This window comes from Ranitomeya imitator, chromosome 4, assembly GCF_032444005.1.
Source record: "Ranitomeya imitator isolate aRanImi1 chromosome 4, aRanImi1.pri, whole genome shotgun sequence".
In the NCBI taxonomy this organism is placed as follows: domain Eukaryota; kingdom Metazoa; phylum Chordata; class Amphibia; order Anura; family Dendrobatidae; genus Ranitomeya; species Ranitomeya imitator.
In genome coordinates, this window is record NC_091285.1 from 218,133,655 (window position 1) to 218,149,524 (window position 15,870).

Consider the following 15,870-nt stretch of genomic DNA (forward strand, 5'->3'; position numbering starts at 1 on the left):
GTTGTATGTAGAGCGGATCTGTCGGATGTCGCCTGTATGTTGTATGTAGAGAGGATCTGTAGGATGTCACCTGTGTGTTGTATGTAGAGAGGATCTGTAGGATGTCACCTGTATGTTGTATGTAGAGCGGATCTGTAGGATGTCACCTGTGTGTTGTCTGTAGAGCGGATCTGTAGGATGTCACCTGTATGTTGTATGTAGAGCGGATCTGTAGGATGTCGCCTGTGTGTTGTATGTAGAGCGGATCTGTAGGATGTCGCCTGTTTGTTGTATGTAGAGAGGATCTGTCGGATGTCACCTGTGTGTTGTATGTTGAGCGGATCTGTAGGATGTCACCTGTATGTTGTATGTAGAGCGAATCTGTAGGATGTCACCTGTATGTTGTATGTAGAGCGGATCTGTAGGATGTCGCCTGTGTGTTGTATGTAGAGCGGATCTGTAGGATGTCGCCTGTTTGTTGTATGTAGAGAGGATCTGTCGGATGTCGCCTGTATGTTGTATGTTGAGCGGATCTGTAGGATGTCGCCTGTATGTTGTATGTAGAGCGGATCTGTAGGATGTCGCCTGTGTGTTGTATGTAGAGCGGATCTGTAGGATGTCGCCTGTTTGTTGTATGTAGAGAGGATCTGTCGGATGTCACCTGTATGTTGTATGTTGAGCGGATCTGTAGGATGTCGCCTGTGTGTAGAGAGGATCTGTCGGATGTCGCTTGTATGTTGTATGTAGAGCGGATCTTTCGGATGTCGCCTGTATGTAGAGCGGATCTGTAGGTTGTCGCCTGTATGTTGTATGTAGAGAGGATCTGTCGGATGTCACCTGTATGTTGAGCGGATCTGTAGGATGTCGCCTGTGTGTAGAGAGGATCTGTCGGATGTCGCCTGTATGTTGTATGTAGAGCGGATCTGTCGGATGTCGCCTGTATGTAGAGCGGATCTGTAGGTTGTCGCCTGTATGTTGTATGTAGAGATGATCTGTCGGATGTCGCCTGTATGTTGTATGTAGAGCGGATCTGTCGGATGTCGCCTGTATGTTGTATGTAGAGAGGATCTGTAGGATGTCGCCTGTATGTTATATGTAGAGCGGATCTGTCGGATGTCGCCTGTATGTAGAGAGGATCTGTCGGATGTCGCCTGTATGTTGTATGTTGAGCGGATCTGTAGGATGTCGCCTGTGTGTAGAGAGGATCTGTAGGATGTCGCCTGTATGTTGTATGTAGAGCGGATCTGTCGGATGTCGCCTGTATGTTGTATGTAGAGCGGATCTGTAGGATGTCGCCTGTATGTTGTATGTAGAGAGGATCTGTAGGATGTCGCCTGTATGTTGTATGTAGAGCGGATCTGTCGGATGTCGCCTGTATGTTGTATGTAGAGAGGATCTGTAGGATGTCGCCTGTATGTTGTATGTAGAGAGGATCTGTCGGATGTCGCCTCTGTGTTGTATGTAGAGCGGATCTGTCGGATGTCGCCTGTATGTAACATAGTAACATAGTTAGTAAGGCCGAAAAAAGACATTTGTCCATCCAGTTCAGCCTATATTCCATCATAATAAATTCCCAGATCTACGTCCTTCTACAGAACCTAATAATTGTATGATACAATATTGTTCTGCTCCAGGAAGACATCCAGGCCTCTCTTGAACCCCTCGACTGAGTTCGCCATCACGACCTCCTCAGGCAAGCAATTCCAGATTCTCACTGCCCTAACAGTAAAGAATCTTCTTCTATGTTGGTGGAAAAACCTTCTCTCCTCCAGACGCAAAGAATGCCCCCTTGTGCCCGTCACCTTCCTTGGTATAAACAGATCCTCAGCGAGATATTTGTATTGTCCCCTTATATACTTATACATGGTTATTAGATCGCCCTCAGTCGTCTTTTTTCTAGACTAAATAATCCTAATTTCGCTAATCTATCTGGGTATTGTAGTTCTCCCATCCCCTTTATTAATTTTGTTGCCCTCCTTTGTACTCTCTCTAGTTCCATTATATCCTTCCTGAGCACCGGTGCCCAAAACTGGACACAGTACTCCATGTGCGGTCTAACTAGGGATTTGTACAGAGGCAGTATAATGCTCTCATCATGTGTATCCAGACCTCTTTTAATGCACCCCATGATCCTGTTTGCCTTGGCAGCTGCTGCCTGGCACTGGCTGCTCCAGGTAAGTTTATCATTAACTAGGATCCCCAAGTCCTTCTCCCTGTCAGATTTACCCAGTGGTTTCCCGTTCAGTGTGTAATGGTGATATTGATTCCCTCTTCCCATGTGTATAACCTTACATTTATCATTGTTAAACCTCATCTGCCACCTTTCAGCCCAAGTTTCCAACTTATCCAGATCCATCTGTAGCAGAATACTATCTTCTCTTGTATTAACTGCTTTACATAGTTTTGTATCATCTGCAAATATCGATATTTTACTGTGTAAACCTTCTACCAGATCATTAATGAATATGTTGAAGAGAACAGGTCCCAATACTGACCCCTGCGGTACCCCACTGGTCACAGCGACCCAGTTAGAGACTATACCATTTATAACCACCCTCTGCTTTCTATCACTAAGCCAGTTACTAACCCATTTACACACATTTTCCCCCAGACCAAGCATTCTCATTTTGTGTACCAACCTCTTGTGCGGCACGGTATCAAACGCTTTGGAAAAATCGAGATATACCACGTCCAATGACTCACCGTGGTCCAGCCTATAGCTTACCTCTTCATAAAAACTGATTAGATTGGTTTGACAGGAGCGATTTCTCATAAACCCATGCTGATATGGAGTTAAACAGTTATTCTCATTGAGATAATCCAGAATAACATCCCTCAGAAACCCTTCAAATATTTTACCAACAATAGAGGTTAGACTTACTGGCCTATAATTTCCAGGTTCACTTTTAGAGCCCTTTTTGAATATTGGCACCACATTTGCTATGCGCCAGTCCTGCGGAACAGACCCTGTCGCTATAGAGTCACTAAAAATAAGAAATAATGGTTTATCTATTACATTACTTAGTTCTCTTAGTACTCGTGGGTGTATGCCATCCGGACCCGGAGATTTATCTATTTTAATCTTTTTTAGCCGGTTTCGCACCTCTTCTTGGGTTAGATTGGTGACCCTTAATATAGGGTTTTCATTGTTTCTTGGGATTTCACCTAGCATTTCATTTTCCACCGTGAATACCGTGGAGAAGAAGGTGTTTAATATGTTAGCTTTTTCCTCGTCATCTACAACCATTCTTTCCTCACTATTTTTTAAGGGGCCTACATTTTGTACAGCGGATCTGTCGGATGTCGCCTGTATGTTGTATGTAGAGCGGATCTGTAGGATGTCGCCTGTATGTTGTATGTAGAGCGGATCTGTAGGTTGTCGCCTGTATGTTGTATGTAGAGAGGATCTGTAGGATGTCGCCTGTATGTTGTATGTAGAGAGGATCTGTCGGATGTCGCCTGTATGTTGTATGTAAAGAGGATCTGTAGGATGTCGCCTGTATGTAGAGCGGATCTGTCGGATGTCGCCTGTATGTTGTATGTAGAGAGGATCTGTAGGATGTCGCCTGTATGTTGTATGTAGAGAGGATCTGTAGGATGTCGCCTGTATGTTGTATGTAGAGAGGATCTGTCGGATGTCGCCTGTATGTTGTATGTTGAGCGCATCTGTAGGATGTCGCCTGTGTGTAGAGAGGATCTGTAGGATGTCGCCTGTATGTTGTATGTAGAGCAGATCTGTCGGATTTCGCCTGTATGTTGTATGTAGAGCGGATCTGTCGGATGTCGCCTGTATGTTGTATGTAGAGCGGATCTGTCGGATGTCGCCTGTATGTTGTATGAACAATCCCAAACACCCTGATTATAGACACACCAGAGATTAGCACCACACCAGGAATAATATTTAAAGATCTGCCTTTATTACACAATTCAAATAGCAACAAATAATTCATAAAAATATGTATCATATAAAATCAAATATTAGTACGTACCACAGGACATATAAGAATGGTAAAATAACAGCACACCCAATATTACATCAATAGATTCCCACCAAAGTAAGAACTGTGCAATATAACATAAAAATATATATTTCATAATTCACACAGTATAAGGTGCAAAATATTATAAGGATTAGATTGCATAAATATAAAAAGTGCATGCATATAACTAGCAAACATAGACCCTATTACAAGTTGCTATGTGCCAAAAAATAAAATACATATGCTCTTAATGGTGCTTACATGTTCCACAAATACTGAACTTAAAAAAGTGCTAGGTGCTATGCATATGGTCATCAATCATAAGCCTGACAATAAAGTGCTATGTGCAAAAAATGATAACTAACGTGCTCCAGGGAGTGCTTGTATGCACCAACGGACCTGAGCCCAAAAAAACTAAGTGTACAAATGCTAGGTGCTATGCATATGGCCAGCAATCATAAGCCCAACAACAAAGTGCTATGTGCAAGGAGTAACATGTGCTCCTGGGAGTGCTTATATGCAGCAACAGACCTGGACACCAAGACAACCAAGTGTACAAAAAGTGCACGGAGGGGACCTAAAAAAATATATTAATGTCGGTAAATACCTCGGGTAGCTGTGTCCAGTGGTAACGCATCCCGACGCGTGTTTCGGACAATTCCTTCGTCCCTTTGTATGTTGTATGTAGAGCGGATCTGTAGTATGTCGCCTGTATGTTGTATGTAGAGAGGATCTGTCGGATGTCGCCTGTATGTTGTATGTAGAGAGGATCTGTAGGATGTCGCCTGTATGTTGTATGTAGAGAGGATCTGTCGGATGTCGCCTGTATGTAGAGCGGATCTGTAGGATGTCGCCTGTATGTTGTATGTAGAGAGGATCTGTAGGATGTCGCATGTATGTTGTATGTAGAGAGGATCTGTAGGATGTCGCCTGTATGTTGTATGTAGAGAGGATCTGTCGGATGTCGCCTGTAGGTAGAGTGGATCTGTAGGATGTCGTCTGTATGTTGTATGTAGAGAGGATCTGTCGGATGTCGCCTGTATGTTGTATGTAGAGAGGATCTGTAGGATGTCGCCTGTATGTTGTATGTAGAGAGGATCTGTCGGATGTCGCCTGTATGTAGAGCGGATCTGTAGGATGTCGCCTGTATGTTGTATGTAGAGAGGATCTGTAGGATGTCGCATGTATGTTGTATGTAGAGAGGATCTGTAGGATGTCGCCTGTATGTAGAGCGGATCTGTAGGATGTCGCCTGTATGTTGTATGTAGAGAGGATCTGTAGGATGTTGCCTGTATGTTGTATGTAGAGAGGATCTGTAGGATGTTGCCTGTATGTTGTATGTAGAGAGGATCTGTAGGATGTCGCCTGTATGTTGTTAGATTTTTGATAATGAACGATGCGATCTAACAAAACAGACCTACCATACACTATGTATCAGAATGTTATTCTTCAGCACTGAGACTAAAGCTTTCTTTTCTTGAGTCTTTTCTTGCTGAATCTATGATGGACATAAGTGATTGATGAGGGACTTTTGATTTGAGTAGGAAGATCCGGCCCTGCAGCGCCAATTCAAAGGACATAAAGATGCCGTCACCTGTGTTGACTTTAGTCCGGACAACAAACAACTTGGTAATTATCTCATAAATTGTTTTTTTCCTTAAAGTCCATTCTTAGCCTTTAAAAAAAAAATAAAAAAGTTGTAAACTCTAAAATTAAAAACCCCTCTGTTCTTGAGAACATAATGGATTTTAATGGGATATAAATTGCAGAGTTTCAAATGTTTACAAGTGCTTTGCATTTCTTATTATTTAAGAACCCTTAAAGGTAAGTTTACATCTGTGTCAGGAATTCTAGTTTTCCGTATGAAAATAAGGCTTAAGAGTAGTGAGTATTGAAAACATATTTTCCTCGGTTATCGGAATATCTTTTCCTCAATGATCCCAGTGTCTCCTGAATGTGTCATTTACTGTTGGTCCAAGCAATAAAGAATGCCAGCATTGTGAAGTATCAGGTTACACATCCCATTATAGTCAATGGAGAGGGTGGGGAAGTAGTGAGATGCATCCAGCATAGTGAGGGGCAGGAAATTTAAGCCGCATCTACAAGCAACTGTTTCAACTCATTCAGTGCTTGAATCACAGCCACACAGCTCAGTACTTTGCTATAATGTCCTCCAACTTACTGCTTGTCTATGTGCTACAGAGAAAGAAGAGTATAAACCCATCACTGTGTGTGATGTCTAGGTGGCACTAAAGTTCTAGTTCTCTTCCTCTCTGAAGAGACAATTTGCATACTTAGCATATTTCCCAGAGGAGCATTGTGGCTTTAAGTCTCCTCATCTCGGCATGCTTAGCATGCCAATCTCCACATGGAGAAATGATTCTTCTTAGATGTCAGTCAGACACCTCTCAATCAGCCAAACCAGATCTCACACTTTGCACTGACGAGGGGCAGTACCCGAAACAGTGTCTGCAAATTGAAATTCTGGTTTGGCTATTATCCTAAGTCATGTGACAAGGCTCGTTAAAGGGTCGACATTGACTGTTAGGATTGCTACTTCCAATAGGTGGCACTAAAGTTCTAGTTCTCTTCCTCTCTGAAGAGACAATTTGCATAATTAGCATATTTCCCAGAGGAGCATTGTGGCTTTAAGTCTCCTCATCTCGGCATGCTTATCATGTCAATCTCCGCATGGAGAAATGATTCTTCTTAGATATCAGTCGGACGCCTCTCAATCAACCAAACCAGATCTCACACTTTGCACTGATGAGGGGCAGTACCCGAAACACAGTGTCTGCAAATTGAGATTCTGGTTTGGCTATTATCCTAAGTCATGTGACAAGGCTCGGTAAAGGGTCGACATTGGCTGTTAGGATTGCTACTTCCAATAGGTGGCACTAGAGTTCTAGCTCTCTTCCTCTGAAGAGACAATTTTCATAATTATCTATGTAGGAGGCATACTAGCTATTCTCCTCTCACTAGCTCAGAAAAAACTGAATATTAGGGAGAGTCCACAGATGGTAAATCTGGTGAACAGTGTAGGATACAAGTCATATAATGGGCAGAAAAAGTGTTATTCCATGACAGCTTATTCTGAACATTACAGAAAATGGCATGCTCTCTTAAAGGGTCTGGCCCACGTAGTATATAGCACAGCCACGTAGTATATAGCACAGTGCCCGTCGCTGATTGGTTGTGGCCGTTTTGCCACGACCAATCGTCGACTTGGGATTTCCGTGACAGACAGAAAGAAAGACGGAAGTGACCCTTAGACAATTGTATAGTAGACTAGATTGTGGCCCGATTCTAACGCATCGGGTATTCGAGAATATGCATGTCCACGTAGTATATTGCCCAGCCACGTAGTATATTGCCCAGCCACGTAGTATATTTCCCAGTCACATAGTATACAGAAAAGAGCCACGTAGTATATTGGCCAGTCACGTAGTGTATTGCCCAGCCACGTATGTAACAGGTTAAAAAAGACTTAAAATAAACATATACTCACCATCCGAGTGCCCCTTGTAGTCCTGGCGCTGGTTTACCGACACAAAAAGAGGACTTAGAAATCCTCCAAAAAATTGAAAAAAGTCACAGAGAAAAATGCAGAGATGTTTACCTGTTGAAGCCTCCAACTGAATGCACTGGTAGGGTGCGGCGGACACGATTTATGATGGCGAAAACACAGGTGCAAAAAATACCGATGAAACAACCACTTTCAATCCTGTGTTGGCTGTTTGGCATTAGTGCACAAAAAGATAAACGATAATAGTCTGTATGTGGCGTTGTTCACACAGGCAATGCAAAGCATCTGGTTTACAGCCTATTACTGACACAGATATATGCGGGCTGCCCAGTGCCACCTAATGCATGCTATGTGAACAGAGGCCAACAGTTTACAGAATATTATCTCTTATCTTTTTGTGCACTAATGCCAAACAGCCAACACTGGATTGAAAGTGGTTGTTTCATCGGTATTTTTTGCACCTGTGTTTTCGCCATCATAAATCGTGTCCGCCGCACCCTGCTAGTGCATTCAGTTGGAGGCTTCAGCAGGTAAACATCTCTGCATTTTTCTCTGTGACTTTTTTTTCCTGGCGCTTGTTTGCGGTGCATGCGGCAGCTTCCTGTCCCAGGGTTGGTATGAGCGCAGGACCTGTGATGACGTCGCGGTCACATGACCGTGACGTCATGGCAGGTCCTTCTCGCATAGCATCCTTGCCACCGGAACCTGCCGCTTGCACCTCCGAGGACAGCGCCACGTCGGAGGGTGAGAATAACGTTTTGTTTTTTTTTATGATTATTTGTAACATTAGATCTTTTTACTATCGATGCAGCATACGCAGCATCAATAGTAAGAAGTTGGTCACACAGGGTTAATAGCTGCGGTAATGGAGTGCGTTACACCGCGGTCCATTAACGCTGGCATTAACCCTGTGTGAGGGCAGACTGGAGGGGAGTATGGAGCAGGCACTGACTGTGGGGAGGAAGGAGCTGCCATTTTGCTGGCGGACTGTGCCCGTCGCTGATTGGTCGTGGCAATGGTCGTGGGCGTTTTGCCACGACCAACCAGCGACTTGGATTTCCATGACAGACAGAGGCCGCGACCAAGGAATATCCGCGACAGACGGAAGTGACCCTTAGACGTTTATATAGTAGATGGTAGAGTTGTAAAGGACCTCAAAGGTCATCGTGTCCAACCCCCTGTTCAAACAAGGATTCACTAAACCATCTCAGACAGATGTCTATCCAGCCTCTGAAGACTTCCTTTGACGGAGAACTCACCACCTCTCCAGGCAGCCTGTTCCACTCATTGATCTCATGTTTTCTGCCATTTTCTAACAATGTGTGTTCTTTTATAGTTATTGCACATTGTCCCCCCAAAGCACAACTGTCACCAGGTTAAAAATGGCCCGTGTTCTGTTCTTATTTATTTTTTAATCCTCCATACTGTTTCAAATACATAGACCTTTTAATTTAGTACTAATTTTTATACTCTTTACTACGGGGTGGTACTCGCAGGATTCTCTGGGGGACATGTCTTTAAGCTGCTCTGCATTATTACCCTCGGTGCAACGAATGATACGGACTATAAAAATCACTACTAAATTGCTCAGGGGAGCAGCATGAGTAAAATGATAACAAAAACTGTCCACTTTTGTACTAGTGACAGGTATTCTTTAAAGGTGTTTTGTTTGTCAATATCTACCATCTTAAAGGGATATTCTCAAGCTGTCTCTTGAGCAGCACACAGGTTTGCAGTCTCTTTAATTTCCTGGTGTCTGGCAGGACGGGCTCCCCTTGAGTGACAGTTCTGGTGAGTAGTAGGGCTATAGTATTAGTAGCATAGGCATAAAGCTCAGCACAAGTTCTGCTAGAACACATTCAGCTGGTTTGTTCTGGATTGTGCATTGTTATCTCTGTATTTGCACATAGAAATATCAGGTTATTTCAGCAAGCACACGACACTGAGTCGTGATTAGCAGACCTGCTCTGGGAAAGCCTATGCTCTGAGCTGGTGAGTTTGGAAGATTATTACAGCAGCTTGTCAGGAGCCGAGAGGGAGGAAGAAGGAGCTGAGCAGCTTACTGTTGTACAGAAATCAATTAGGCTACGTTCAGACTAGCGTTGTGCGCCGTTGCGTCGGCGACGCAACGCACGCAAAAACGCGGCAAAACGCACGCAAAAACGCTGCGTTTTGCGACGCGTGTGTCGTTTTTTGCCGAAAATCGGACGCAAGAAAAATGCAACTTGTTGCGTTTTCTTGGTCCGACGCTTGCGGCAAAAAAGACGCATGCGTCGCAAAACGCAACAAACAAAAACGCATGCGTCCCCCATGTTAAACATAGGGGCGCATGACGCGTGCGTCGCCGCTGCGTCGCCCGACGCACACTAGCACAACGCTAGTCTGAACGTAGCCTCAGCTGGAGAAAGGTGGCTAGTATATTAGGAGGAAACTTCATCCCATAGACTGTGACTACTGTGCACTCTCGGCATCGTTCTGGGCAGTTATTAGTGGCCGAGCTCCATGGAAACCAGCTGTGAACTATATAAGATAAAGGTTCTCATTGCAGGAGAATGACAGCTCAAAGAAAAGGCAAGCTATAACCCAAGAAAAAAAAGATTGGATTGGTATAAAAATAAAATTCAAACTGTTATTCCATCAGATTAAAATGGGATATCCACGATCAACAAAATAAAATCATGTTCACTCTGAAGCGTTTCTGGCCCTTAGATTAAGGACTTCGGCCCTGAAACACATCTGAGTAAACATGATTTTATTATGTTGATCAAGGTTGTCACATTCTAATCTGAAGGGATAAAATTTTGAATTTTCTTTATATGCTGATCCAATCCTTTTATCTTGTATGAATTACCGGTGGTCAGCAGTTGTTGGAGCGAAGCAGACAAAGATAAACGCAACCATTCTACCTATTACACGGTGAAAAAGAACAAAAAAAAAAACGGAGTAACCATAATCCACAAGGAAAGATAAAAGCATACAAATTTTATTTAAACATCGTCAGTAAAAAAAAAAACATGTACATATATTACAAAAAGTCAGAAAGGTGACAAGAAGGAACAAACCAAAACAGAGGGGTAGACCGTAATTAAAGACAGGGTAATGAAACACCCTGTGTGGATGAATATCATGCAATCTCCACTAGCTAAATATACCTGGATGATGGCTGCAAAAAAAGTGCTTGCGCATGAGCATAAAGTGCCAAGGACAGATCAAGTGTCTAATTTGAATCCTATATATACCTGCACAATTAGCACTGAATAGTCTCTAGTAGGTAACAAGAGAATGCAGATTGCCACTTAGGTAACGTTCACACTAGCGTTTCCCGTTTTGCGTCGTGTTTGCGTCGGGCGACGCAGCGGCGACGCATGCTTCATGCGCCCCTATATTTTACATGGGGGACGCATGCGTCTTTTTGTGCTGCGTTGTGCGACGCATGCGTCTTTTTTGCCGCAAGCATCGGACCAAGAAAACGCAACAAGTTGCATTTTTCTTGCGTCCAAATTTCGGCAAAAAATGACTCATGCGTCGCAAAACGCAGCGTTTTTGCGTGCGTTTTAGCGTGCGTTGTGCGTTGCGTCGCCGACGCAGCGGCGCACAACGCTAATGTGAACGTAGCCTTACCCATGTCAGGGTGAATTGGATTGCCCTACTTAACCCCAACGCGCGTTTCGCCACGGCTTTCTCCCCTTCAGAAATGCCAGTCGAGGATAAGTCCTTGGCACTTTATGCTCATGTACAAGCACTTTTGCTGCAGCCATCATCCAGGTATATTTAGGCTACTTTCACATTTCCGTCAGTAGTCGCCTGTCACAAAGCGTCGGCGCGACGTACCGACGGAAGTGTGTCCTTTCACATTTCCGTCTGCAGTCCCGGACAGGAAAGAGACAGAGAGTGAGATTTCCTGCCGGGCATGCACAGACGGAAAAACAGGATGCAACCCAGAGAAAAATGTTCTCTTGAACGTTTTTTCCAGATGACGGGCCGCCAAAATCCGACGCAACCAGTGCACGATGGACGCAACGTGTGGCCATACGTTGCGATCCGTCGGCAATACATGTCTATGGGAAAAACGTATCCTGCTGGCAAATTTGCAGGATGCGTTTTTTTCTCAAAGCGACTCATTGTGACGGATACAAAACAACGTAAGTGTGAAAGTAGCCTTAGTTAGTGGAGATTGCATGATATTCATCCACACTGGGTGTTTCATTACCCTGTGTTTATTTACGGTCTGCCCTTCTGTTGTTTAGGTTTGTTCCTCGTTGCTACCTGTCTGACTTTTTGTAATATATGTACATGATTTTTTACTGATGTTAAAGTAAATTTGTATGCTTTTATCTTCCCTTGTGGTTTATGGCTACTCCGGTTTTCTATGTTCTTGTGCTTTTGGGAGTACTCCACACCTGCACACTCCACACCTGCACTCTTTGTGTGATTATGGGAGAACCATACTGCATGTGAGTTAGTTCCTGGCCTTATTAGACTAATGATGTGGTTTTTGAATATTCCTTCATACTATTAGACGGTGAGGTTTTTTTCAAATATTCTATTTGGTTGTACAAATGATTATCCCTTTAAGTAAAGTTCAAAATGGATTTCTTGGCACTTTCCACATCTGTTAAATAAATATATATATATATATATATATATATATATATATATATATATATATATATATATATATATATATATATATATATATATAGTGAGTGTATCAATATTAAATGGGTCATAATGGGGTATGAAGAAGAAGCAATGGAATGACACTGAAAAGGAGAAGATATAGATTAGATATTAGAAAAAACTTTTTGACAGTGAGGGTGATCAATGAGTGGAACAGGCTGCCAGGTGGTGAGTTCTCCATCAATGGAAGTCTTCAAACAGAGGCTGGATAGACGTGTCTGAGATGGTTTAGTGAATCCTGCTTTGAGCAGGGGGTTGGACACGATGACTTTTGAGGTCCTTTACTTTTAATCATGGATCTTTTTTCCTGAAAACTTGATTAAGTGGTTTAAAGGAGGGTTCCCAGAATCGTCACTTATAATAGTTAACTTAGTTGTGCTCAAAAGTTTACATACCCCAGCAGAATTTTTGCTTTTTCGGCCTTTTTTTCAGAGAATATGAATGACAACACAAAAACTTTTTCTCCACTCATGTTTAGTGGTTGGGTGAAGCCATTTATTGTCAAACTACTGTGTTTTTTCTTATTAAATCATAATGACTACCCAAAACTTGCAAATGACCCTGATCTAAAGTTCACGTACCCCATTTCTTAAAGGGAACCTGTCACCTGAATTTGGCGGGATCAGTTTTCGGTCATATGGGCGGAGTTTTCGGATATTTGATTCACCGTTTCCTTACCCGCTGGCTGCATGCTGGCGGCAATATTGGATTGAAGTTCATTCTTTGTCCTCCATAGTACACGCCTGCGCAAGGAAATCTTGCCTTGCGCAGGCGTGTACTACGGAGGACATAGAATGAACTTCAATCCAATATTGCAGCCAGCGGGTAAGGAAAGGGTTAATCAAACACCCGAAAACTCCGCCCGTATGACCAAAAACCGGTCCCGCCAAATTCAGGTGACAGGTTCCCTTTAATACCATGTATTGCCCTCTCTAACATCAATGACAGCTTGAAGTCTTTTGTGGTAGTTGTGGATGATTTCTCAGATTGTAAAGCTGCCACTCTTCTTTGCAAAAATCCTCCAGTTCCTGTAAATTCCTGGGCCTGTCTAGCATGAACAGTGCGCTTGAGATCTCCCCACAGTGGCTCAATGATATTGAGGTCAGGAGACTGAGATGGCCACTCCAAAACCTTCACTTTGTTCTTCTGTAGCCAATGACAGGTCGACTTGGCCTTGTGTTTTGAATCATTGTCAAGTTGGAACATCCAAGTACATCCCATGTGCAGCTTCCGGGCTGATGAGTGCAAATTTGCCTCCGGTATTTGCTGATAACATGCTGCTTTCATCTTTCCTTCAACTTTGACCAAGTTTCCTGTGCCTTTGTTGCTCACATATCCCCAAAACATCAGTGATCAACCCCCATGCTTTACAGTAGGAATGGTGTTCCTTTCATCATAGTTCTTGTTGACCTATCTCCAAATGTAACGTTTATGGTTATGGCCAAAAAGTTCAGTTTTGGTCTCACCACTCCAAATTACCTTGTTTCAGAAGTTTTGCGGCTTTTCTATGTGCTGTTTTGCATATTGCAGGCAAGATACTCTGTGGCATTCGTGCAGTAGTGGCTTTCTTCTGGCGACTTGACCATGCAGCCCATTTTTCTTCAAGTACCTCCTTATTGTGCATCTTGAAACAGCCACACCACTAGTTTTCAGAGAGCCCTGTATTACAGCTGATGTTATTTGTGGGTTTTTCTTTGCATCCCAAACAATTTTCCTGACAGTCGTGAATGACGTTTTTGTTGGTCTACCTGACCGTGGTTTTGTTTTTACAGAGCCCCTGATTTTCCATTTGTTAATCACAGTTTGAACTCTGTTGACTGGCATTATCAATTCCTTGGATTTCGTTTTGTATCCCTTTCCTGTTTTATACAGTTCAACTACCTTTTCCTGTAGATCCCTTGACAATTCTTTTGCTTTCCCCATTACTCACAATCCAGAAACATCAGTGGCTGAATGAAAGGTGCAAGAGTCTGTTTGGATGCCAGAAACTCACTCAGCTTTTATGCACACACACTGATTACAAGCAAACAGGTCACAGGTGAGGATGTTACCTTTAGTAGCCATTCAAACCCATTTGTGTCAACATCTGTGCATGTTATCAGGCCAAGATTGCAAGGGTATGTGAACACTTGGTCAGGGTCATTTGGATGTTTTGGGTTGTCATTATGATTTTAAAAAGAAAAAACACAGTAGTTTGACAATAAATGGCTTCACCCAACCACTAACCATGAGTGGAGAAAACATTTTGGTGTTATCATTCATATTCTCTGAAAAAAAGGCCAAGAAAGCAAAAATTCTGCCAGGGTATGTAAACTTTTGAGCACAACTGTATATTTATAAGTAACTGCTTCCACAAGGCCCCATCGATTCGTCACAAGTACAATGCTCAGGTCTTTCTGTCAGTACCATTGATTTTAAGTAGAATGCATTAAAACTGGGTCTCCAACCACACAGGTGCCACACGGGATGTAGACTTTCTGTGATGATATCTCCCATACTCAGCACTCGCAGAGAGATGGATTCCTGCTTTTCTTTTTCTGTATCACTCAGACAGAGACAGCAGCACTGAGCAGTGTAGCTGCAGACACTGCTCACTTGCTAGAAGCATCAGTGTGATCTGTTTTTTTTGCCAGTGTCAGTGCTTTTCTGCTCCTCACTCCTCCTTTTCATTTCTTCATAAAGTCTAATAGGACTGTAACCTGATACTTCAGTGAACTTTTAGTCCATCTTTTTGACTAAGACTGATTTTATTCTGTTTAGAAGGCAATGGAGTTACAGAAGAAATTTAAGTAGAGAAAGGCACATCTTTTGTCTGCTAAGATATATTACAGAGTTTCTTATAGTCACTCGTATTAATGATTTATACAGATATTGCTAAAACGACCGTGACCGTTTTATTATATCTTAAAAAATAAAAGGAAAAACTTGTCTGTTTTTGGAGACATCCATGTGATCTGTGACTTGCTTAGGCATTTCTGACCATGTAGTCCTTAGACATGGCCATATTCGTCTTGAAAATAAGAAATGTTTTATCTTGCGCTTGTTTTCCTGTGTTTTCTGATACCATACTTCCATATATTTCCAGCGTCCTCCGCTGCAGATGCATGTGTCATGGTCTGGAATTTCAAGCCTCAATCGCGGGCTTTCAGATTTATAGGGCACCGAGAGGTTGTGACCAGTGTTCAGTATTCTCCTTCTGGACATGTGCTGGCGTCTGCTGCTAAGGACGGGACAGTTAGACTCTGGACCCCTAACATGTAAGTCCTGGATAGAAATGGAGAATACATGGTGTTTGTTTTTTTTTTTTGCTTTTCTGTGATTTTAGTAATATACTCATTGGGCTTGTTACTCTGCTGTACTATATCAGGCCGTGCATAAGTACCGTACTTTTCCAGTCTAATTGTAATGACTCTCTCATCGTACCTATGGGAAGAAATTGGAGATTTCTAAGAATTCTCCTAATGGTTTTATTTAGCTTTACTTACAGTTTTATAGAAACCCAAGGCTCGGGCAACATAGAAAAGGCAGGCTCATCTGTAAAAGTTATGTTAACCGAAAAAAGAGAATGGACACGAGCATATCTAAGAATATATTACTAATTTTATTATTATGATCACATAAAAACAAGAAAGAGTAAATGCAAGTAAAAGACTAGTAATCAAAAGGGCAGCGACACCATAGTGCCATGTCTGAGCAGAGTCATAA

General features: G+C 42.7%; 1 protein-coding gene across 2 annotated transcripts in view; it reads left to right on the forward strand.

Annotated features, from left to right (window-relative positions):
- Positions 1 to 15,870, forward strand: part of POC1B (POC1 centriolar protein B) — a 188,270-nt gene that overhangs the window by 13,842 nt on the left and 158,558 nt on the right. Inside the window, exons 2-3 of one of the 2 annotated variants that reach the window (XM_069764379.1) lie at positions 5,504 to 5,588; positions 15,251 to 15,422. In XM_069764379.1, the coding sequence (XP_069620480.1) occupies positions 5,504 to 5,588; positions 15,251 to 15,422 (257 nt within the window). Of the gene's footprint in view, positions 1 to 5,500; positions 5,589 to 15,250; positions 15,423 to 15,870 lie in introns of both variants that reach the window. The other variant, XM_069764380.1, reaches the window with a different exon arrangement.